This window comes from Electrophorus electricus, chromosome 12 (genome assembly GCF_041902795.1).
Source record: "Electrophorus electricus isolate QZ-2024a chromosome 12, ASM4190279v1, whole genome shotgun sequence".
NCBI lineage: Eukaryota > Metazoa > Chordata > Actinopteri > Gymnotiformes > Gymnotidae > Electrophorus > Electrophorus electricus.
In genome coordinates, this window is record NC_137508.1 from 12277653 (window position 1) to 12300942 (window position 23290).

The 23290-nt window shown below is 44.9% G+C and overlaps 1 protein-coding gene across 1 annotated transcript; it reads left to right on the plus strand.

Annotated features, from left to right (window-relative positions):
• Nucleotides 1–20579: 20579 nt before the first annotated feature.
• epcam (epithelial cell adhesion molecule) lies at nt 20580–23290 on the plus strand. Its single transcript, XM_027002579.3, has 9 exons — nt 20580–20868; nt 21274–21375; nt 21523–21781; nt 21946–22008; nt 22117–22180; nt 22275–22373; nt 22476–22673; nt 22765–22809; nt 22923–23290. The coding sequence occupies exons 1-9, from the start codon at nt 20811–20813 to the stop codon at nt 22947–22949; spliced, it is 915 nt and encodes a 304-aa protein (XP_026858380.3). The 5' UTR covers nt 20580–20810; the 3' UTR covers nt 22950–23290.

The following is a 23290-nucleotide window of genomic DNA, read 5'->3' on the forward strand; positions in this document are numbered from 1 at the left end:
AAGAGGTTATAGAGGGACTACGCACTTTGGGAAGACAACAAAGGAGAGTGGATAGTATGCCATTGAACAAAGGAGGTTTGCTGGGTGAGCCAAGAAATCAAAGGGCAGCCAGGAAGAATGCAAGGAACAGGTAAGGCCTCATTTAGTGCAGGCACTTAGAAACAGGCAGTGTGAAGTAGTGAAAGGCGAGAGTCAGAGTGAGAATGTGACTGTGTGTGTGTGTGTGTGTGTGTGTGTGTGTGTGTGTGTGTGTGTGTGTGGAGGGACATGGAGGCAGTGTGTGCATGTACATGCAGTGTCCTGCCCTTGACCCGCACTCCCTGTGTGGGACTCTCTCTGCAGTGCAGGACTGCAAAGCACTTTGATGATCTCATCTTGCAGGGACCACCAAACACACGAATGCATACACCCGAACACACACACAAACACACACACACACACACTGCGTCCATGCTGCATAGGCAGACCAAGAGCTGCAGAGGTGCAGGTGTCTGCCCAGACTAAAACACTTGCCTCTTGTGAGTGGCTGCTACCTAGCACAGAAACTATTGTATACTGCCACACAGTGTTGAAATATGGGGATAGCACCTTTGTCTAACCAGCGCCTTTGACTCATTATCCTCAAGATTTAGTGATAAAATAATTATGTAAACTATATTTTTAATAAGGAATTAAATAATCAACAGAAGCAAAGGTAATAATAATGCATAAGTCTAATTTTAACAGCACTAAAGATATTTAAACCTTGTTATGTAATTAGATAATTTATACAAAAAAAGAAAGAAAAAATAGTTGCCCTCTACAAGGGGACAGAACAAAAAACAAAAGCAAAAGCAGTTATTTTACTTTATTAAACAGCATTGAGTCTTAGAAAATCATAATTTGGGGTTCATAAAATTGATAAAAATTGAGTTTCTTATGCTTTGCGTGACATGATGCATTTGATGTCTCTTAATGCTGTAAATGTAAGGACAGTCTTCTCAAAAGTGTAATGTTGTGCTATATGTTATTAGCCATTTATAGCCTTTGTACATCTTGACCTTTTAGCCCTCCCTTTATTTACAGTTACAGTGCACGACACGGGCTGCAGGAGCCATTTGGCAGAGTGGATGTGCACGGGGACGATTGTATGTGAAGTTGTCAAGGATACGCGGACTGAAGTGGCTATTGTAGTGCAGGGCAGGGTCGTTGTAGTTGTAGTGGGAGGTGACGTGGTCTTGAACATAGGCTGGCAGCAAGTGGGGAATTCTTAACACAGAATAAAAGACGAGCGACAGAGAGCGAGAGAGAGAGAGAGAGAGAGCGAGAGAGAGAGTGTGTTAAATTCCTGGGAGGCAAGTACATTGTCTCATGTATTTCTAGATCCTAGTGCATGAGGTGTGGCTAATTGCCTCTCTACGCCATATCAGCAAAATATTATGATCTTATGAGATCGAAACAATCGATTTACTCATTAGCTATTGATTAAAGTAATTCTCTGTGAAGTCAGCAGTGGCGAACTAAAGGCTAAAAATGTTATCAAAGAGGACACGCCCTACCCTTATACAATATATATACAATATATATATATATATATATATATATATATATATATATATATATATATATATATATATATATATATATGCATTTTTACAAGTATGCCCACTGCTGAGCACACCTTGATGTAGGATTAACCGTGCCTGGCACGCTCTACAGCACTCACTCTCCGCTGACTTTTTTCTTGTGGCAGCAGCAGATGCAGGCCAGGGCGGCCAGCAGCAGCAGCAGCAGCAGGGGGAGGCCCATGCCCAGGACCAAGGCCAGGATCAGGCTCATTGGCTTGTCCAGGGACTTTCCGACTACTGCGCTAGCGTTGCTGAAACCATCCCTGTCTGAGGCACAGGAGCACTGTTACGACGCTGGCTGGCGCTCCACTTTGTGTTTATAATACGACATGCAAGCACAGCAGACAACTATGTTCTGCACTTTTGTAAATACCTTCACTCAATGAATAACTTGGTTTGCGATTACACTGTTCAAAACGATGCTTTCAACGATGCACTTACCGAAAACGCAGGACTGCGTGTCCTTGACGTCAGTGCTGTTACACACACACCTGTAGCCTCCGTAAGTGTTGAAACACACAGCTGGTTTTGCACACATGCTATGACTTGTGCTACACTCATCCAGGTCTGAGAAGAGAGCATACGCAAGGACAAAGAATAACGAAGAGACGATCAAAAAGACAATCGAACATGAAAATGGCAGAAAATGAGGAGGGCTAATTGATTTTACAGGCCTTCCAAGATCAAGTTTATTGAACACAATTACACACATATTTAATTTTACAAACTAAACCATAACTGAATGACAGTCTTAATTAATCTGTTATTGTGCTTTGAGAAAGCGAATTTGGGCAGTGGCTATAAATCTGTCTGCACTCAACATTCACTTGCTTCTGGTCCCTCACCTCCCACGTAGGCTGAAGAGACGGAGTAGTAGCGTCTCACCCGGCTCAGGTAGTCCATGACGTACCAGTGAGGCGTGTCACTGGACACGTTAATGCTGTACTCGCTGTTCCCGGTCCCTGAGCCTGGCACTGTAATGCTGGCATTGTAGAACTTGTTCTGGAAACCCTGGGAAAGGATCTGCTGCAGCTGTGGGGCACATATAATTTCAGACGCGGTTGCTGGAAGAATGAGACGCAGTGTTTTTCTCAAACACCGTTTTAATCCTGTAGGTTTCCTGGACCTGTTGGTGTAGTTGGTGTGTCATCTATGGCATCTCTAATGAGGGACGGTCAAGGTGATGTGTATGTTATGCTATGTCAGCTAGCACTGAGTGGAGAGAGGGACGTTTCTTTCTGTCAGTCCCCGAGAACATGACCAACTGAGTCATATTTTGGCAGGGCAGGGACTCAGAGCAGGGCCCTAGTTTGACAGTGTGCTTCCCCTTGGCCCTCACCTGTTTCAGTCGGTGAGCTTCAGACGCTTGGTTGCTCCAGGTCATCGATACGTTAAAAATGTTCCAACCTGCAAACACCAAGTAAACTAAATGCTCAACGCAACATACTATCTCCCCACAATATAAAAAAAAATCATAACAATGTCACAACATAACAATATCGCCACACTATCACAAAAATATTACAACATAACAATATCAATATCTATATATAACAATATCTCCACACAGTATTACAATATCATAACAACATCACAACATAACAATATCCAGCAGTGTTTGCGGCATTTCACAATGGCATCTTACCTGCAGGATTTGCAGAAACACCTAAAAAGGTAAAACAGTAAACTTAAATGTCCAACCAATACCGAATAAAATAAAAAAATAACGATGAGAGGAATAACAGAGAAGGAATCTATGTTTATTTATAAAAGACGGTCATGCTAAAACAAGTCTAGAAGAAAAAAGGAATCTCACCACAGCCATCAGACTGCATGCTGGTCTGGTAGAGGCAGGTGCAGTGTACTGAACCAGGCGTGTTCACACACTCGAACTTGGCATTGGGGCAGGTAGCAGGGTCCTGACACTCGTCTATATCTGTGTGCGGCAGAGAGCGCGCAGGTTCGCCGACTACGGTCCAGGCGACGGCCAAGGCCGGAAGTTAAAGAGTGTGAGGGGACCGGAGCTACCTGTGCAGTTTTGTCCATCGCCGGCGAATCCGGGCTTACAAGCGCACGTGTAGTTGTAGCCAGTGCTGGAACAGTTCGCCATGGGGTGGCACGGGAAGGGGATGGGAGGGAGACAGAAATCTGCGGGGAACAGATAAGACGTATCACCACATACTGCTTTATCCAGCAGGCAAGAGTGGCACATCGCAGACAGGGGGGAGACCACTTTACCCACAGTAGTGGAGTAGTGGAGGAGAAGTGACCAATTTTCTAGACGCATTTGAGGTAGATGAAAACTCACATGTTGGGCCTCAATGCTATGAGTGTGTATGAATAATAAATAATTAAGGCGAATGGCCTTTACTATACATTTAGCAGGCTTCTGAAAGGACTGTAAGATGTATTGGCCCTGAGCCATGGTGAACAGAATGAACTGCTGACCAACAGATCGACGCGTACCATTCTGAAAGCACTTGTAACCCTGTCTGTTCATGGAGACAGTGGGGTGAGGGCAGGGTCCACAGCTGAAGCTGTCTGCTTCTCTCTGGCTGAAGCAGTCCACTTGAGGGAAGCAGGGCGTGCCTTTACACGCATCTGTTCTACTTTCACAGTACTTGCCGCCAAAACCAGGTGTGCACAAACACCCAACAACCTAGAAAGAGTAGAGTTAAGGTACATGGTGAAACTTCACCATAACTGATAAAGAGAGAAATGCTAAGCTGCATCACTGCACAATTATATGGCTATAAAATTATTCTCCGTTAAGTTTAGGATGTGGAACCTAAGTTTGAATGTCAGAAGAGCTTAACTGGATCTTGCATACAATGAAGAATTTGATAGTTGTGCCACTGGAATGTATAATCTTTCTTAAATCGAGCACAACAATAATCCAGAGCAGCATTTCTAACTCAGCGACTGAGCAGTAAGATGAGAATATAGCTTGTCCAGTCTGGAAGGGGCCCGAGTACCTGGAACTTGCCCTGCAGTTTGTTCTCAGCCACGCTCTGGAATTGGCAGGTTCCTCCGTTCAGACAGTTGCAGATCTGCACCACGGGGGTGAGATAAGAGCTGGATGTGTAGTCGCTCACCTGCACGGTCAGTGGCACAGGCTGGATGTTGAGTGGGGTCCACACGAGAACCCCGTCGCCTGCAGAAAGACGAAAACGCCCATGCGTGATGCGCCACTGTCATACGGTAAATACCCATAATACGCTGCATCGGACATCTTTTAACAATGAATGCTTAATAACAGCAATGCCTTTGCAGGGACGTTACCACTGCCTATGGACGCCTGCGGTGGTCGCGGGAAGAGCAGGGAAAAGGTGAAAGCGTCTCGGTTCACGTCCTGCACTGCAAACTGCACCCTGACCGTGGTGTTCACCTTACAGCGGATCACCAAGGGCCCACTCACCATGGGTGGCATGTTACCTGGTTCAAATATACAGGATTCAGGATTTGACTGAGGCAGGACAGATTTACCTTTGATAATTACATGGTGCAAGTAAGAGGCTTGACACATCAACCTTACTTGACATAATAATGGGCCAGTGGGGGGCGCTCTCACCGAAGGTGACGGCGAGGTTTCGGAGCCTCTGCTGGTCTTGCAGCGTCTGCTGGCCCAGGCCCAAGCTGTCTGACGCCAGGGCGTCCTGCGCACACTGCATGCTGCCCTCACAGGCTTGCAGAAGGCTGGCCAGCATGGTGGGGCTCAGGGGCGCCAGCAGCTCGTCGGCGCTCACGGGCTGGAAGGGCGTCAGCAGATGAGGGGGGGACAGGAGGTTCTCCGGAACGGGAACGGCCCCTGCGGGACAGGACGGCACAGTGGCGGCGGGTGAACGCGGCCGCCTCGGCAACCCGCGAGCTGTTTCTATTACGGGCACACTCTCCCTAGTACTCGCGCCCCGCGACACACTCACATGACTGTCCGAAGAGCAGCACCTTGTCCTCAGAGGGAAGGATGTTGCCGGGGGAAGACAGCGGGAGCCCGTTGGAGAGGAGGAAGTCGTCGCTAGCGTTGGAGCTCCAGAGGCCCAGCAAACCTACGGTGCGGTTGTAGAAGACCTGAGGCACCACGACCAGAGCGCTCAGCCGCCCCGCGTCCCCCCTCCACACGTCCACGCTCAGACCGCCGTCGTAAACCGCAGTGCAGCGCTGCACGGAGGGGCAGCGCACTGCAAAGCCTTGCTGGACGGGATATACTGCATCTGTTTGGAGAGCAGAGGGCAGAAGAGGGCAGCAGAGGGAAATAAATGCAACACCCGTATCACTGGTCGCTCTAGAACAAGCTACAAGCTGCAAAACATCCTCCAAGTTTGAGATGGGAAAACATGTAAAAGCCATGTAACTCAAATAATATCTGAGAGCTGGCTGTGTGTCTGACAAGGTGTAGTCTGCAATACTGCACGGTTCTGTCCTTACTCGCTGAGACAGATATTGCCACATCATTGATTAGCATGGTAAGGCTCTCGTCAGTGAAAGAACGTTGCCATTCTACCTGTAGTAAAACAAATTCAAAACCTTCAGTTATCAGGGGAAGACATTTACCGTAGATCATTTAGGCTTATTTTGAATAAAATTCTCAATACCCAGTTGGAAAAAGAAGTTATTAAGGCTTGTTCCGTTTTTTTTTTGTGAGACGTAAGGAGACAGCGTGTGCCCCTGTCAGCCATTTACACACAGAGCCAATAACGTTCATCCCAAAATAAGGCGCGAACCTTGCCGAAGGCCTGGTGGTGCGCGGCGAGGCGCACCAGTGCAGGAACTCGTCTGGTTTGGTTGTTGGTCACCAGCGCTGTAGTCTCCCCCTGCAGGGTGAAGACATTGGAGCCCGCACTGGAGGACAGGCGCACAATTACAAACACTCCCACGGCCTTGAAGGTGTAGTTACGGCCATCCAACGTAATAAAATGGAGGCTTCCGTACGCCAGTCCTGTCGGGCGCGAAGAGGGCATGGGCAAGTGTTCCGTGGAAAGTTATAGGATGCGTTTTGTTGCGACAGGTTTGCAACATGTTTATAATACAAAATTGCTTTCCCTTGCAGTCAAACACGTGCACGAGGGTGTGTGCAGTGTGGGGAGGAAAAGAGAGAAAAAAAAGGCATTGTGTTGTCCCAACTTGACGGGTGACAGTCGACTCACTCACAATTATCTACAGACATCCTAGAGCACAGGTTTACCTGCAAGGAACTGCACTTTCCCATGCAGGTTTACCGCGCGTGCTACAGTGGGCAGGGTGTGTGAAGCTTGCAAGAAAGCCAAAAAGGCCTGCCAAACGAAAATGAAAGAGGAATGATAACGTTCCCATTGACTGCCTTGCAGACATGCAGACAGTCGTTCACGTGTACGACTGCAAGGGGAAGCGATGACTTGCAGAGACACATCTGTACCTGCAACACTCAACCAAGCATGCGTTAATAGCACAGCTGGAAAAAAAGACTGAAAAGCACAATGATTTGTAATATTAAATTGGGTGATAATTTGTTCATGATTCAGTTTTCAAAACACAGCTAAAATCTGTTGTGTGAGCAAGAGGCCATCTCATAGTAAAGTGTCTGCGTTTAATCTAAAGAGGGTCATAGACCTTACCGAGGCCAGGTGCTCCCCTGTTCCCCGGTATGCTGGGGTCTGGGTTGCCCCAGCCGTATCCCTGACATCGATCCAGGGGCCTCTTAGCCAGGTAGAGATGGCAGAGGGGGGACTGTATACAGCACCATTGGAAGGGCATGAGATCCTTATCTGAGGAGAGACAAACACTAGAATTACACCACTGCCAACACACAAAGCTGTTACTGATGTATGTCTATATCCATAAACAAAAATGGCTGGGTTACCAATGTGATCTTGCATCTTGTCGTCGGAGAAGTAGCGTTCGCTGTATCCGGCCAGCAGGGGGCCCTGTGGGTGGTACACGCATCGTTTCCCTGCCCTTTGCTTGTTGAACAGGATAGACTGAAAGACTTGCCCTGCGCCTCCACCCCAGCGGAGGTCCCTCAGCTCCTTCACACGTGCGGTGCTCTCCACCGGCAGGGTCTCGGGGCCGAAACCAGGGTCTTCCAGGGCCTGGCCACGGGTGCACTGGCATGGTGCCAGGCCCAGTGCCCACTCGCTGGGGTCGGGCTCTTTCAGGGCCCACGACTGGCACTGTCTCTGAGAGTTAGAGCTGGCCACCGTGGCTCCGGTCAGGTCATACACCAGCAGCCCCAGCTCGCCTGTATTACCTATAGTGGTCTGTGGCCGGTAACGCCCACGTGGGCCAAACAGGTTGTCGTGCGGTGTGGGGACCTCATTAACAAAGCTATTGATGCCATTGGTGTAGCCTATCAGAGCGTTGTGGTAAACTCTCTGCCCTGGGCCCCAGTTCATGTCACGGTAGCGGTGCAGGGAGTACGAGCGGGCTCCGTCTGTGGTCAGGATGCACTGAAATGTGTTTGTCTACAAAGCAAAATTGAAATAAAATGGTCAAAATCTTTTCATTAGGTAGAATTGCACCGACACACCCTACCTACTGCATTACATACAATATATCCATCGTGGGAGTGTGGGAAAAGTTATGACATACTGTCTATAATAAGGTGAACACAAAAAAGCTGGCAAGCTTTTAATGTCAGAAATTGACTTACTGTCTTGTAGAATGATTTAAAAAGGAATACTCCAAATTTAAATTGGAGTTATTTAAAAAAAGTGTTGGGTGATTTATGTATTATAGATTTTTGTCAGACGGTTTTAGAATTAAAAACAGATGTGCTATAGTCTCCCTAAGTACATAATTGAGAAAGTCTAATATATTCCAAGGGTAGAGATGCTTTATTCTTGGGTTATTAACTTTATTTCATGTTGATACCTGATAAAGAACAGAACACTTTGAAATCGTTTTACTGATTGACTGAAGTGATGCGTTCTCACACGACACCGCTTTCCCCCGCAGTAGAGCATCTGAACTACTGAAGCATTTTGACAAGACATCAAAAATGTTATGTCATCGTGCTGCTCCAGCATGCCTTGTGACGATGAGTGCTAAAGGTGATCGGTTCCTTTACCGTCAGCCAGAGATATTGTACTTCCCATGTTTCTCTGCATGGGAAAGCAATAGCGTGTTGAAACGCATCCAGACCCACAGAATTCGGTTACACCCAGTACAGTAAAAATACCTGCAGGCAGACTGTAAGATTCACAAGCTTTCTACTCCTTATTAGGTTTCCACAGAAAACCAATGACAGAACACACATCAACACCATCTTAAACTGATATATTTCTGGACTTTAATGGACTAGTGGACTAGGGTTTAATGGACTAGTCCTTTCCTTGCATGGTTCTCCTTTACTGTTTTGTTTAGTTAAAGGGCTTTGGTTTACTGTCGACATTAAAATGTGAGAGATGAACCTGTCTGTTACGTGTTAGGGTAATGCACACTCTCAGTGAAGTGTAAACACCTGCTTACCTCTGATAAGTTGATCTTTTGGTAGGAGACAGGCATCACGTGGTCCCAGGTGATTTTCAGAATCCAGATGGGGCTGTATGCAGGATTCCCTCTCTGTGCCTCAAAGCGACTTACATCAGCCGCTGTGCGGTTGAAGATTATCTGAGAGTAGGCATCTGAGAGGTTCTGCTGAAAATATTCCTGAGAAACATAAAATAGTTTTAGGCCAGAACAAAATAAACTAATTTACTGCTGCATTTAAAAAGACAAAAATGACATTTAGGTTAAAAAACAAAACAAAACAAAACACAATTAAGTCAGATGTTGGAAACCTGCAATTAACCCTGAACTTGAACCTTTCAAGTGAAACACATAGTACCACGTATAGCGTAACTACAGACATCATTACCTTTGCACATCATATATAATCATAGAAAGCATCTATTATGAAAAGCAGACTGGCAAGATAGTTTAGTGTTTTTTGAGAGTTGTCCATTTTTTTGTTTTTTTTTAATTGTTACATTTTAAACATTTTTCCTTTTTTTTTTTTTTTTTTTTTTTTGGGTAACAGCAAAATAATCAATGTTTAAACTACAAGAGTGCTGAAGCATAAGCAAACAAAAGAATAAAAGGATGTGCGACCAGCATCACTAACCTGGTAGAAGAGCTTCCCCTCCCCTAAGGTGAGGTCAGCGTCATCCCAGAACACAGCCAGCAGGGGCAGACTTTCATTACCACGGAAGCCACCTGGGAACGGAGCAGGAAACAGGAGCTTCTCATTCTCACTGACAGTCTGGAACAGCACCAGGCCATTGTCTGAAAACTGAGTGTTCCACACAAAAGGGTTGCTGTCACCTTCCAGAACACACGTATTTACATCGTATACAACAGGACAAAATATGGCAAAGGAAATATTCTGCTTTACATTAGGTTTGCGATAGTTTAAAGCCCATTAAATCTCTCTAATAATGTTAATTCATTCATCCAATAGTGTGCCATAGTAATATCTTTATACTTTTTAATACTTACATAAATCCTGTCATAGAGAATGCCCATGAACGGAAAACCCATTGGAGGAGTAATATATGGCGAGGTTCCATCAGCCGTTGATATGGGTAACCTCATATCACCGACTTCCTTTCCATAAGGGTACAGTATGCTGACTGTGGATATATGCATGAAATTACTACACATGCTCTCCTATACACATTCACATCATATGTCACGCTTGGTGAAATGACGTATACCGTTATTCAGCAGTAAGTTGCTGCTGTTATGTTAAGTTAGTGCTGAAAACTGACTTGAAACTAGGAAAAGTCCTCAGCCTACTACATTTTGTGGTGCATTCCTGTTAAAAGATAATTAAATAGCTGACTGCCATCTGTCAATATTACAGTTCACTTTGATGACTTCTGTAAGAGTTTTCATAAGCAACATTGAACATTGGGTTATGAAACGCTAGTATGTAAACAGCAAGGTTTTTGAAACTGATTTCAGTTAGTTATTACTCTGTTTGAAAAGATCTTCATATTTGAAGTCAAACATTAATTCAAAGGTGTGATCCGGTCACAGCACAACTAAACATTTCTGCAGGATTATGATGCATTTCCTGACCCTTTTGTGCCAGCTGTTGACAGTTCTTATTATCATCAAGGCAGTTGCAGCTGAAGGTTCCCATTGAGTTTCTGCATGTCATATTGCCATAGCAAGCGCCAGGTGAGAGACACTCGTTGCGGTCGATGCACCCGAGTGGTCCGCTCCCATTCTGAGCCGTCACGTCCCAGCCATGGGTACACTGGCACCAGAAACCTCCCACCGAATTATAGCACAGGGCGGCAGGATGGCACCCGCCCCGGTTTTGCTGGCACTCATCTTGGTCCACGCATAGTGGCCCTAGAGCCAGTAGTCCTGGCGCACATGTGCATGTGTAAGATCCTGGTGTGTTGGTGCAGCGGGCTTGCTGGTGGCATGGCCGGGCCGGTGAGGAGCACTCGTCGACATCCTGGCATCGGATCCCGTCCCCAGAGTAACCCATGGGGCAGTAACAGGAGAAAGACCCTAATGTATTCCAGCATCGAGCCAGGGAGTGGCACACGGCTGTGGCGTTCTGGCATTCATCCGTGTCTGCGCATGTCCCATTGGACTCGTGGTACCCCATGAAGCAGGAGCACTGGTAGGACCCAAGCAGGTTGGTGCACACCTGGTCCGGACGGCAGGAGCCGGCGATCAGACACTCGTTGATGTCGGTGCAGTTTGGCCCCTGGGCCTCATAGCCAGACACACATGGGCAAGAGAAGGAGCCTGCAGTGTTTACACATTCTGCATTTTCAGAGCAGGGACTTTGTTTTACACAGCACTCATCAACATCTTGGCAGATGCTACCATTCAGCTGAAAGCCCAAATTGCACTTGCACTCATATGAGCCTGGGACATTCACACAAGTGGAGTAAGGCTGGCATACTGTCCCATTCTGGGCCCCCGAGCACTCATCTATGTCACGACACTCTGTCCCATTACTCCAAAATCCTCTGCTGCACATGCAGTAAAAGGAGCCAGCCGTGTTGACGCAGCTGCCGTTAGCACACAACGGGCCCAAATCTACGCATTCATCTATGTCCTTGCAGAGGGCGCCGTTGGTGCCGTTACTGGAGAACCCAACTTGACATGGGCACAAGAAGGAACCGGGTGTGTTGACGCATGTGCTGTGTTCCGGACATGTCGAATTATACAGGCATTCATTAAAGTCATCGCAGAATGTTTTATTACCAGTATAGCCCTTCCAGCACTCACAGTAGTAGGACCCTATTGTGTTATGGCAGTCAGAAGAATTAGGACACTGCGCCAGATGGGTGGCACACTCATCGACGTCTAAACAGAGGGAATTGTTGGCAACGAAGCCGGTGTCACACGGACAGCGGTAACCCCCGTTTACGTTCAGGCAGGTGCTGCGCTCCGGGCATGTGAAGTTGCCCATGTCACACTCATTGATGTCATCACAGCGCGAACCATTGCGCTGGTAACCTTGCCAGCACTGGCAGTAGAACGAGCCCTCTGTGTTGAAGCAGTGTGCTGACCGCGGGCACGGAGGGCTCCCGCCCCCTGCTGGGCTGCATTCGTCCACGTCGCTGCACTGCATCCCATTTCCATAAAAGCCCTTCCTGCAGGCACAGTAGTGGGAACCCAGTATGGCACTGCACTCGGAGCTGGTGCCGCAACTGGCGGTGGCGTTGCCGCATTCCCGTTCGCTCACACAGGTGCCGTAGTCGTAGACTGCTCCCAACGTGCAGCTGCAGCTGTATGACCCAGGTGTGTTGAGGCAAGTCATGTTGTTCCTGCAGCGTGATGGGGTCAGACATTCGTCCACGTCCGCGCAGGTGAAGCCATCGCCCTGGTACCCATCCAGGCACTGGCACAGGTAGGAACCCACGGTGTTGTTGCACATGGCGAACTGGCTGCAGTTGCTGGGCAAGGTGGAATTCTTTGAACATTCATCCACATCCGTGCAATCAAACCCTGATCCGGGCATGCCAGTGGGGCAGGCACACTTGTAGGAGCCAGGGGTGTTAATGCAGCCGGCGACAGGGTGGCACCCTCCATTTTGAGACTGGCACTCATCAATGTCTATAAGTCATCCAAAATGGGACAGGGTCAGGGAAACGACCCTAAAAGTACTAAAAAGATGCTAAAGAGAAAGTACAGACAAAACAAAGGTGTAACAACTAGCTTATGGTTGGAGAAGATGGCTTACCAGCACAGTTTCTCCCATCACCAGTGAAGCCACTGAGACAGAAGCACAGATAACTCCCTACAGTGTTGACGCACTGCGCAAAATCACTGCATCCATCTGTTCCAGACGTACACTCATCCTCATCTTGATGTCGGTTGGTGGGGGGGGGGGGGGGGGGTGATGGACAAGAAAACAGTAGAAGAAGAATGTGAAGGAAACAATAGCAAGACCAACAAAAAATTAAATCACTCGAGTATTATTTCACACTTTCACTGGTTCAAAAGCCTAAGGAGGACCTATTATGTTTTGATGTGATACATAGAGAAAACGCGGAATATGGCGACATTTGGGTAGGATTTTTAGAACAGGGCAGAATTAAAATGTGGGTAGGAATATGATTGATATACTGTGCATACAAAACCCATACAGTGTGTATCAAACAATTACCACTGCATTCAGTTCCATTTTGAATGTAGCCCATTTTGCAATCACAGGAGAAGGAGCCAGGGCTGTTCACACACACGGTCTCATTCTTGGGGCACACTTTCGCCTGACATTCGTCAATGTCTGAACAAACGAGTCCGTCCCCATCGAACCCCATGTCACACACACACTGGTATCCAGTAGATGAGGGGTGGCAGAGTCCATATGGATGGCAATGGGGGTTGCAGGTCTTCACGGGTGGAGCACAGGTGTTGTTGTACGCCACTGTGCCGTTCAGGCAAGAGCAGACATATGCGCCAGGAGAGTTTATACATACTGAGAAAGAAGGGCAGGTGGAATTGGAGAGTGCACACTCATTCACGTCAGCGCAGGTGAAACCATCCCCTTCGAAGCCCTGCTGGCACCGGCAGTAAAAGTCACCAGGGATATTGAAGCAAAGCGCACGTGAGTGGCACACGCCAGCTTCCGCACATTCATTCACGTCTACGCACGTGGACCCGTTCCCGCTAAAGCCGCGCTTGCAGGTGCATGCGAACGAGCCGACGGAGTTGAGGCACGTGGCGTTGGGGTGGCACGGCCAGCCCATCGAGCACTCGTCAGTATCGGAGCACGCCGCGTCCTTGACGGGCCTGCTGAACCCCATCTCACAAGGGCACTCATAAGATCCCTCTGTGTTGGAGCATCTCTCATTGGCCTTACAAGGCTTTACCAGCGACTGGCACTCGTTGATGTCTTGGCAGACAGTGACGTTGGCCAGCTTGAACCCCAATGGGCAGACGCAGGTGAATGAGCCCATGGTGTTAATGCAGGAGGCCCTGCTGCTGCACCCACCACTGTTGGTGAGACACTCGTCTACGTCCGAGCATTGAGTCACGCCGTCCCCGCTGTAACCCGCCATGCAGCTGCAGTTGTAACCCCCAGGCAGGTTCACACAGACACCATATGCATGACACTTCCGAGACAAGGCGCACTCATCCACGTCGGAACAGGACAGGCCGTTGCCGCTGTAGCCGGGCAAACATGCGCAAGTGAAGGAACCGGGGAAGTTGACGCAGGAGGCATACGGGCTGCAGTGTCCTATGGCGCACTCGTCCAGGTCCTGGCACTGTGTCTTGTTGAAGACGTAGCCCTGGCCACAGTTGCAGTAGAAAGATCCGGCGGTGTTGACGCAGGTCGCGCTGGCTGAACAGATGTTGTTCACGGCACACTCGTTCACGTCTGTGCACTGCAGGCCGCTCCCCAGGAACCCGGGGCGGCAGGAGCACTCATAGCTGCCCAGCACGTTGGTGCACACTGCGTTTTGGTCACAGCTGTTCACTCCGTTGCATTCATTGATGTCCACGCAGGTCAAGCCATTCCCTATGTAGCCTTCCTGACAGGTGCACCGGTATGAGCCGGGCGTGTTCACGCACGTGGCGAACAGACTGCAGATGTTGCTCATGCATTCGTTGACATCCATGCATGTTTGCCCATTGCTCTGGTAACCTGTGCTGCACAGGCAGCGGTATGTCCCTGGCAGATTCTGGCAGCCCTTGAATCCAAACGAGGCCGAGCACACGCTTGGGGTCTCGGTGCACTCATCAACATCTAGGCAAAGATAGATTCCATTGCCTTTATATCCAGGGTTGCACGTACATATGTATGAACCAGGGTTGTTGGTGCATGTTGCATTCCAGTGACAGCGGCCTGACATGAGGCACTCGTTGTTGTCCTTGCACTGAAATCCGTCTCCGCTGAAGCCATTCTTGCACTGGCAATCCCGGCCGCCGTCTATGTTGATGCAAACTGCATCAGCGTTGCAGCCGCCGTTTCCTGTCAGGCACTCATCGATGTCCGTGCATTGGAAGCCATTGCCGGTGTAACCATCCAAGCACACACAGGTGTAGCTCCCCAGGGTATTGCCACAGTGTGCCTTTGGGTTGCAGCTGTTGAGCCCCATGGCACACTCGTCGATGTCCACACACTGGATCCCATCTCCGCTGAATCCGGACAGGCAAACACAGGTGAAGCTGTCCCGTGTCTTGGCACACTCTGCGTAGGCATGGCATGTCTTCCCTATTGCTAGACAGTCCTGGACACTACCAGCTATGAAAAGGGAGAGATGGATCAGTGCAAGTGCCTTTGGGATAAAAGCAGTGGAAAACATAATGCCCAAAATCTGAAGGCGTGACTCACCTGCGCTGGTGTATGTGGGTGCAGCGCATAAACACACCAGGCACAACAATAAAGCCCTGCACGAGAGAACGTCAGAGTGTTATCAGGATATGATAAACCTGTTCTAGAGTTCTGAATACACAGCCAGGGGATGTTCTCAAACTCAGTCCAGTTCACATTTTTTTGCTTCATCGCCGCTCCCAAAACCCCCTGAATTAAGCAAACAAGAACACCGTGTATTCTGGTACAGTTGTGCCAGAAGCTGGGAGAGCATCGGAATGTGCAATGGGAGTTACAGAGAACTGGGAAGAACATTAATCTAATATAGCAGAGGACAATTTTATCTGCATGTGTCCACTGCACACCCAGTCCACCAGCTGATTAAACTAATGGACTCAGATGAGCTCCTTCTGGGTGGAAACAAACACTTGCTGCCACACCAGTTCTCTGCAGATAGGTCAAAGGATGAAATGAAACAGACTGAAATGAATAATGTTATATTATTTCAGAGATTAAGTTCTTAATGTGCTCTAGATTCTGATGAACGATGAGGCATCCTTTATTCAAAGCAGAAAGACGTCAGCGTGAGGAAGTAGGCCAATTTGTGATAGATGATTATATGGGAGTATAAGCCATGGTTTTTGGTTTCACCTGACTGTAAAGGTAATCTATTTGTACATACAACAAAAAAAAGGTAATGTAACAGTGTCCAATTTCAAATTTCACAAGTCACAAAACTCATAATGTAGGAGTCATAGCCTACAGCATAATAGAGAGGAGAGGAGCTGGCATTCAGACCCAAAAGAGATTCCTTGGTTGTGCAAGCACCTTCAAGGAAGTAGTTTGATTGAGTCATCTTCACTCTAAAGTGGAATAGATACTTATTCTTTCTAAAATGGTTCTTATAACACCTGATATAATGTATATTTTTATGTAAATATCCATATTTTTATGTTTCACAGTTTTCCTGCTTTCTTTGGTTCTTTATAAAGGACAACTCAATAATTTGGATATATACAGATACTTGTTAGCTCCCTTTCAAATAATGAAAGGTGTTGTTAAGCAATCTGGCTGTCTGAGAGTACACAAGGCAGGTGTAACATAATTACACCCTGTAGGCTTAAATCTGGCATTGTTCAACTTCAACTTAAACGTGTCATCAGAAGATATGTTCGTGCAGTTATACTCACATTATGTAAGATATATATATATATATATATATATAGTATTAGCAATAATATAATTATTTCTCAGTCCCCTTACTAAGAGTCATAACAGAAAATCCAAAAAATATGTACACAAAATTTTTAAAAACCCACAATTTTCAGAATTTTCAAGCAAATGTCAGTATTTTGTGTGAGCTCCACTGGCACTAAGCACATCTTGAACACTTTTGGGGAGGCTGTCCTGAGGTTTTCTGAAGTAATCATCTGGTTTCTTTCAATACTTCCCAGAATCGTTTCCTGCTATTGATCAAGTGTCACGGGAAGTCACACGAAATACTTGCAACTGTATCCTATTGATACCAATATATACATATGAATGACTATAGATAACAACGATTAAGTGATGTTTTTGTCCTTTGATTTGATGTATTCTTATTCTTACTTCAATGTTCTGTTGCATTAAATTGCCTTGTATGTATGTACATCATTTATATTATGCTCAAAGCACTGAAAGACCAGATGACCCAGCTCCCAAATCAAAAAGACAGGAAGCTGACACCAAGTATACCTTGGCTAAATAAATACTTTTGACTCTAACGAGGGAATTAAAATAGAGAAATACTCACAGCATATCTCACAAATGAACCCAAAATAATGAGATTGGCACTGGGGAAGGCAGCGTGGGTTTTCTCTCTGGCCCCTTGGACTCGCACTGTCCCTCGACCTTGGATGAGAAGGCTCTCTCTCACTTACACTTTCTCATCTCTGGAGACGGAGCACAATGGACCGTCTAACAGTACCTTGATATCTTAAACCAACCAAAAGGGGAACACCCATATTTTCTTATGGTCATGTTTTGTCCTCCTTGCAAGCCAACTGCTTTTTTTTTTTTTTTGGCTATCACTTGTCCTTTCCCATAAAACACATGTGGCAACAATGCAGAGTCTTATTTCATTGTGAAGGCATCTTCCTTAAAACACCTGCAGTGCTCCAGACGAGGCCCTTTTTAAGTGGGAATGAGTTGGTTCTGCTATGTTTCAAATTTGCACTTCCATGTCTCACTCACCACTAACATGAGTAAGAATTCCACATCTGGAGTTTCATATGTATTTATGTCACTGGATAAAAGAATATATTCGACACACTTGCAAGAGTATGTTTTGCTGCTTGGGGAAGGCTGTCAACAAAATTTCATTGTACTCATGTATATTGACAATAAATATTCTCTCTCTTTATGTATTCATCACCTCTTTTTATTTATTATTCTTAAAAGTAATTGAACAAAATGTTATTGAAAATAGGATATTTACATTTGAAGACACTCTCATCCAGAGTGACTTATAATTTCAAGCATGTTACAGAGGTATGGGAATTTAGTGTTTGGAGTCTTGGCCAAGGACTCTTATTGGCATAGGACTGGCCTGCATGGGGTCTGAACCCCAGTCACCTATGGGAGAGGCAGCATTGTCATACCTTAAGCAGGTCAAAAGCTTTGATATTTAAGGAAATCTTGAACACTCTTAGTCAAATATATATTTTCCCAAGTACTTGATAACAGCCATGGGGAAAACCACATTAGACAAATGGGATTCGTAATGAAGCTTTAGACTAGAGGACTGAACAGTGTTCATTAAGCATCTTTGATCATCTGCCACACTGTTGTATTCATGTCTACTCAGTACATATCTACATATATACTCTTCTGGCACACATGACCCTATGAGTAACTCCAATTTAGTTCGTTATTAAGGGATTAAGCCATTTTTAGTTTAAGTACCTTCAGTGTGACTACTCATAATAGTGTCAGAGATATCTTGAATGATGATCATGACTAAATTATGACTAAATCTTACTGTATTAGAATGTGGAATTAATAATATGTAAAACATAAATATTTTAAACATCTTAAACTGCTATTTTGACTGCAGATATATCCTAAATTGAATTAGCACAAGTCTCAAACTTTCAAAAATACTGACTTGCAAAAGTTCTAAATGAATCTACACGGTAGCTCATAGTTGACATGGACCTTTATGTTGTAGGTGATGGAATAAAATAAAAGAGCTTTATATTGTCATTTTACCAGTGATATAAATATAAAAAGTTCATTTAAAGATCATGTTTGGTGAACAATATATAAATGCTGATACTGTCTTCATATAGGCAAACTACGGTTAACTTCATGTTTGTTTCTTTACTTATTTCTTCATTAATACCGAATAATTAATAAAAACCTGGCTGGTGTTTCTGATAGTACTATGACTTGCAAAACCAGGTATATAGAAATCATGAATGATTATTTTCTAGATCTGACACATGGATATCATTAACTAAAACTCTGTTAAATAAGTACTGTACCTAGGTTCCTTTGGTTTTTTCTTTGTTATATAACATAATGTACATGGAAATGCTAGTATATTAGCTACTGTGTTTGTGAAGAAGCAATGAGATAAAGATGAAAATGTAGATTAGCATGTCCAAAACATTCTTGGTTCATAATACTAACTTCATTTGGAAAGATACCAATGCTAACCAGTAATCCAACATTATTGCTTCCTGTTCATGTGTTTTTCTCCCACATCAAAGAGATGTTTTAGAGATGTTTTATCCTTTGTATTTTTTTAAACTTTGAGGGTAGGCATTAATTTCAGTTTTAACGTAAACACCTTCCCCACACTGCTAAAACATAAGCAGCCTGAAACCCAGAAGAAAATGACCTTGTGACACTACAATCTTATACCCTTTTTCAACTATTAATCTTTTCATCACCGAAGGGTAAAGAAGGTGTGGCAAAACAGCCTTGTTAGGTAAAAGGAATGACATCACCTGAAACAACAATAAACACACCGGGCAAACAGGATAAACCCCAAAACAACTGGCTTTCAATAATAAGTGGCCAATGAACTTGAAAAAATAAAATAAAATGAAAGTGGCAAAATGAAATATTGAAGAATAAAAAAAGGAAAAATGACAACAGCTTTATATGTTAAGTAGGGAACAGTGAAACTGATGCTGACAAAATTAGCTATAATGCTTATTACTTTATTACTCATTATTTACCATTAAGCCTGTTCATTCAACAAAGATTAGAGCTGTATTGAGAAGGGAGAGTGAACAGTACAAAACTCAACCATGATAATAAATTGGCTTTTTAGGCATTTGTTTAGTCACTCTTTGAAGACATTGATTTTTGATAGCCTATTTAGCACATTATCACCTTTTGGTGAGTTTATAACGATAGAAAAAGTATAAAGTGAATAGAAATTGTTGATCCAAATAGATGCATAAGAAACCACATATATTTGAGGAGACATTACATATATATCTTTAAAATATTTACTTTTTGTGAATATATGTATTGAAGCTAAGAGAAACCCTTTTCACTTTTAACAAAAGATTATTATATCACATAATTTCGTCTTTTGTTTAGGTGAAGGATTTGTGTAATATACTTTTCCCATCACTGGTCTATACAAGAATTTTATAATCAGACACTGACAGATATTCCAAAACTGAACTCAGAAAATGTGACGTCAGTTTCGGGTTTTGTTGGGTATCACTGAGGTATTAATCGTGACTGAACTGCTGGAAATAGCGGTAGTCGTAGAGTGTAACTTTACGAGCCATTTCACAGTGTCAGTTTTTAGCCTTTTCAGGAAAAAAAATAAATTATATATATATATATATATATATATATATGTTTTTAAAGCTAGTGGGCCAGAGGCACTACCGTCGTCGAAACTTGTTCATCTGGTTTGAACCTACAGGTTTCTTAACATAGAAAGAAAGAGAGAGAGAAAGGACCAGTGCCTTCCAGAAAAAATGAACATTAATAATAATAACTCGTAAACATAAATCCTATATTCAACAGAAATAATTCATGTTCATCGCTTTAGTCGAAGTTTGAAGAACTTTATTTTCTCAACCGAAACAGGAGCTTTACCAAATATGGTTAAGAGGACACGATACAAGTTTGAGATAGGACAGGCCCCGCCCATATCCGGGTCTTCTTCTCACGTCACATCACTGCACAGGTATAACTTGCCACCTGCAGCGAGTTGATGTTAGTTGAGTGCAGGAGCCAGGTGAGGATATATATTGGTGTGCTTTTAGTTGGGAGTAAACTCGACGTAGATTTGTGTGAAAAACCTGATCTGGATTATAACTTTTACAATTTCTAATCCTTTCTTTTTGAAGAGTTTGGAAGAAAGGTTTTTGTGGGTTTTTTTTTTTTTTTTTTTGGCTTTGAGTTCTTCTGAGACGTTTTTGTGTTTGGGTCTGGTTTCTACGATGAAAACCATACTTGCGTTGTGTCTTCTGGCGTTTGTCGTCGGCGCTTCGGCACAAGGTGAGTGCCTTTTACATAAATCACTCTTTAGGGCTGAGCTGTAAAATTGGCTTTGCATTTTAAGTTGTCAACTGTGGCTTGCGTTTAGTTTATTCAACTGGGATGTCTTGGGTCCCCAGCTACTGTCCCAATAAGAGGATTGGTTGTCGTTGGACGGTAGTTATTTGATGTATTTGGCGCAGGAAGCAAGCGCTTGTAAACGACTTGGGGAGGGGAGCCCCCTCCTGCTTGCGCTGCACTCTTCCTCCCCCTCCCGTGGAACACCTATTGGCTAAACACTCGGGCCACACCCATGTCTGCTCAAAACAGAGGCTCCTATAGTGTTTTCATCTCCAGCGGGAAACATTGCGAAAAATGTATAATTCTACTGTACATTCTCTAACTTTGTTAACCTTAATCCTCCAGACACGTGCAGAACCATGAAATGGGCCACCTGTGACGGAACTCCACCATCGTGTGGTATAACTATTGATAATGGAGATAAACAGATTCTGAACTGCAATAATCGTAAGTTCCTGATGTTTTTGTTTAATCTGTATCTGAAGACGATGTCAACATAAGTCCATGGGGAGTGTTCGCAACTTGGTCTTTGTAGCGGAAATGGAGATGAAACGTATACGGGGTAGGCAGCTAACACTTGCCTTCTCTTTGCAGTGGTTCCCAAGTGCTTCCTCATGAAAGCAGAGATGTACCGCGCCAGGAATAACCTGGAGACAAGATCAATCGGTGGCAAGCCAGTTGAGACTGCGTTTGTGGATAATGACGGCATTTACGACCCCGAGTGCGAGGCTGACGGTCGTTTCAAGGCTATCCAGTGCAACAAGACCGACACCTGTTGGTGTGTTAACAGCGCAGGTGTCCGCAGGAGCGATAAAGGCGACAAGAACATGAAATGTGAACCAGTGGAGACCTAGTGAGTGCCTTTGCCGTCCTAGTCTTCCATATGTAACTCCCATGTTGCTGTCGGTACTTGGTACTCTGTACCTGTCTGCAGTTAAGATGGTATGTTCTGTGTTTTAAAAAAAACAAAACCAACTCTTGGTACAGCTTGGCTAATGATGCATCTTGTTTCTTTAGCTGGGTCCGTCTCCAGCTGAAGCATAAAGAAGCTGGCACTTTTGATTCCAACGTACTGAAGACGTATGTAATCAGCCTTTTTAGGTTAACCTGTAGTAGCAAGTTGTCCAAGAGGATTTAAGTGACTTCAGTCTGTTGTGCTAGACTAACTTGCTATTATGTATACCGCAGGGGGATTTCAAATACCATGCAGAGTCGTTATGGCCTGTCTCCTACATTTGTGAAGCAAGTTCAGGTAAGGACCACTTTAGACCACTTAATTAATTTATTTTTTCTATTAGTGTGGTAGTCCTGCAGGTCATAATGGTGGGTTTCCCCCCCTTCCCCAGTATGATGCCGATGCTCATTTGATTGTTGTGGATGTTGAGAAGGATAAGCAAGACCGTGGTACAGATCTGTCCCGTATGGCATACTATATGGAGAAAGATGTAAGTTTCTAAAGATGCAATTTTCAGCTTTTGTGCCTGATCATGTGGGATTACACGTTTGTTGGATTCGCGTGATGCTGAGCTATATGCTTTTATTTCTAGGTCAAAGTCCTGCCCCTCTTCAAAGACCAAACGCCCTTTCAAGTCAAGGTTGGCAATACCAACCTGACCATGGATAGCATCCTGGTGTACTATGTCGATGAAGTCGCCCCTACGTTCACGATGCAGAAACTGACTGGAGGCATCATTGCGGTCATTGTTGTGGTTATCCTTGCAGTGGTCACTGGTCTCCTTGTTCTGGTCAGTATATCCATCTGCCTACATAAGCTGGATCTGAAAAGGCATTTGTTGCCATGACATGACTTTTAATGGAATTAAATTCTCTCTGCAGTTCTTTGTTAGGAAGCGGGGCAAGGCCCAGTACACCAAAGCACAGGTGGGTAGTTTACTCTGAAACATCCAAGTGCAAGATGCTTCCTGATGCACATCTAGTGTTGTGGCTCCTCCCCACCCCTTATAACTGGTTCATTTGTTCTGTTTGCTCTGCAGGCCAGAGAGATGGAGAACATGTCATAAAAGCTGCCATGAAACCAATGCTGTTTGTCTTCACACTGGGGCATTGTGTAGGCGTCTACTGTATATTGTTTGGCTTTTAAGCTTTTTTTTTTTTTTAAGGGGTTCAGAAAGTGCCTGTTACATGTTCCGTGAAGTTGTTTTTAAACAAAAATGGATCTCTAGTTACCCTTAAGCTGTGTTTAAGCATGCAGTCAAGACTGTCCCAATCGGGTTAGATGGCAATCTAAGGAAGAATAGCCATGTCTAAACATGGCCATGTTGTCTATTTAATGAAATCTGACTAGTGTTTTTGGTGGAATTAATATGTACAGTTTGTGTTTTTAATAAAAGTTTCTCTACCA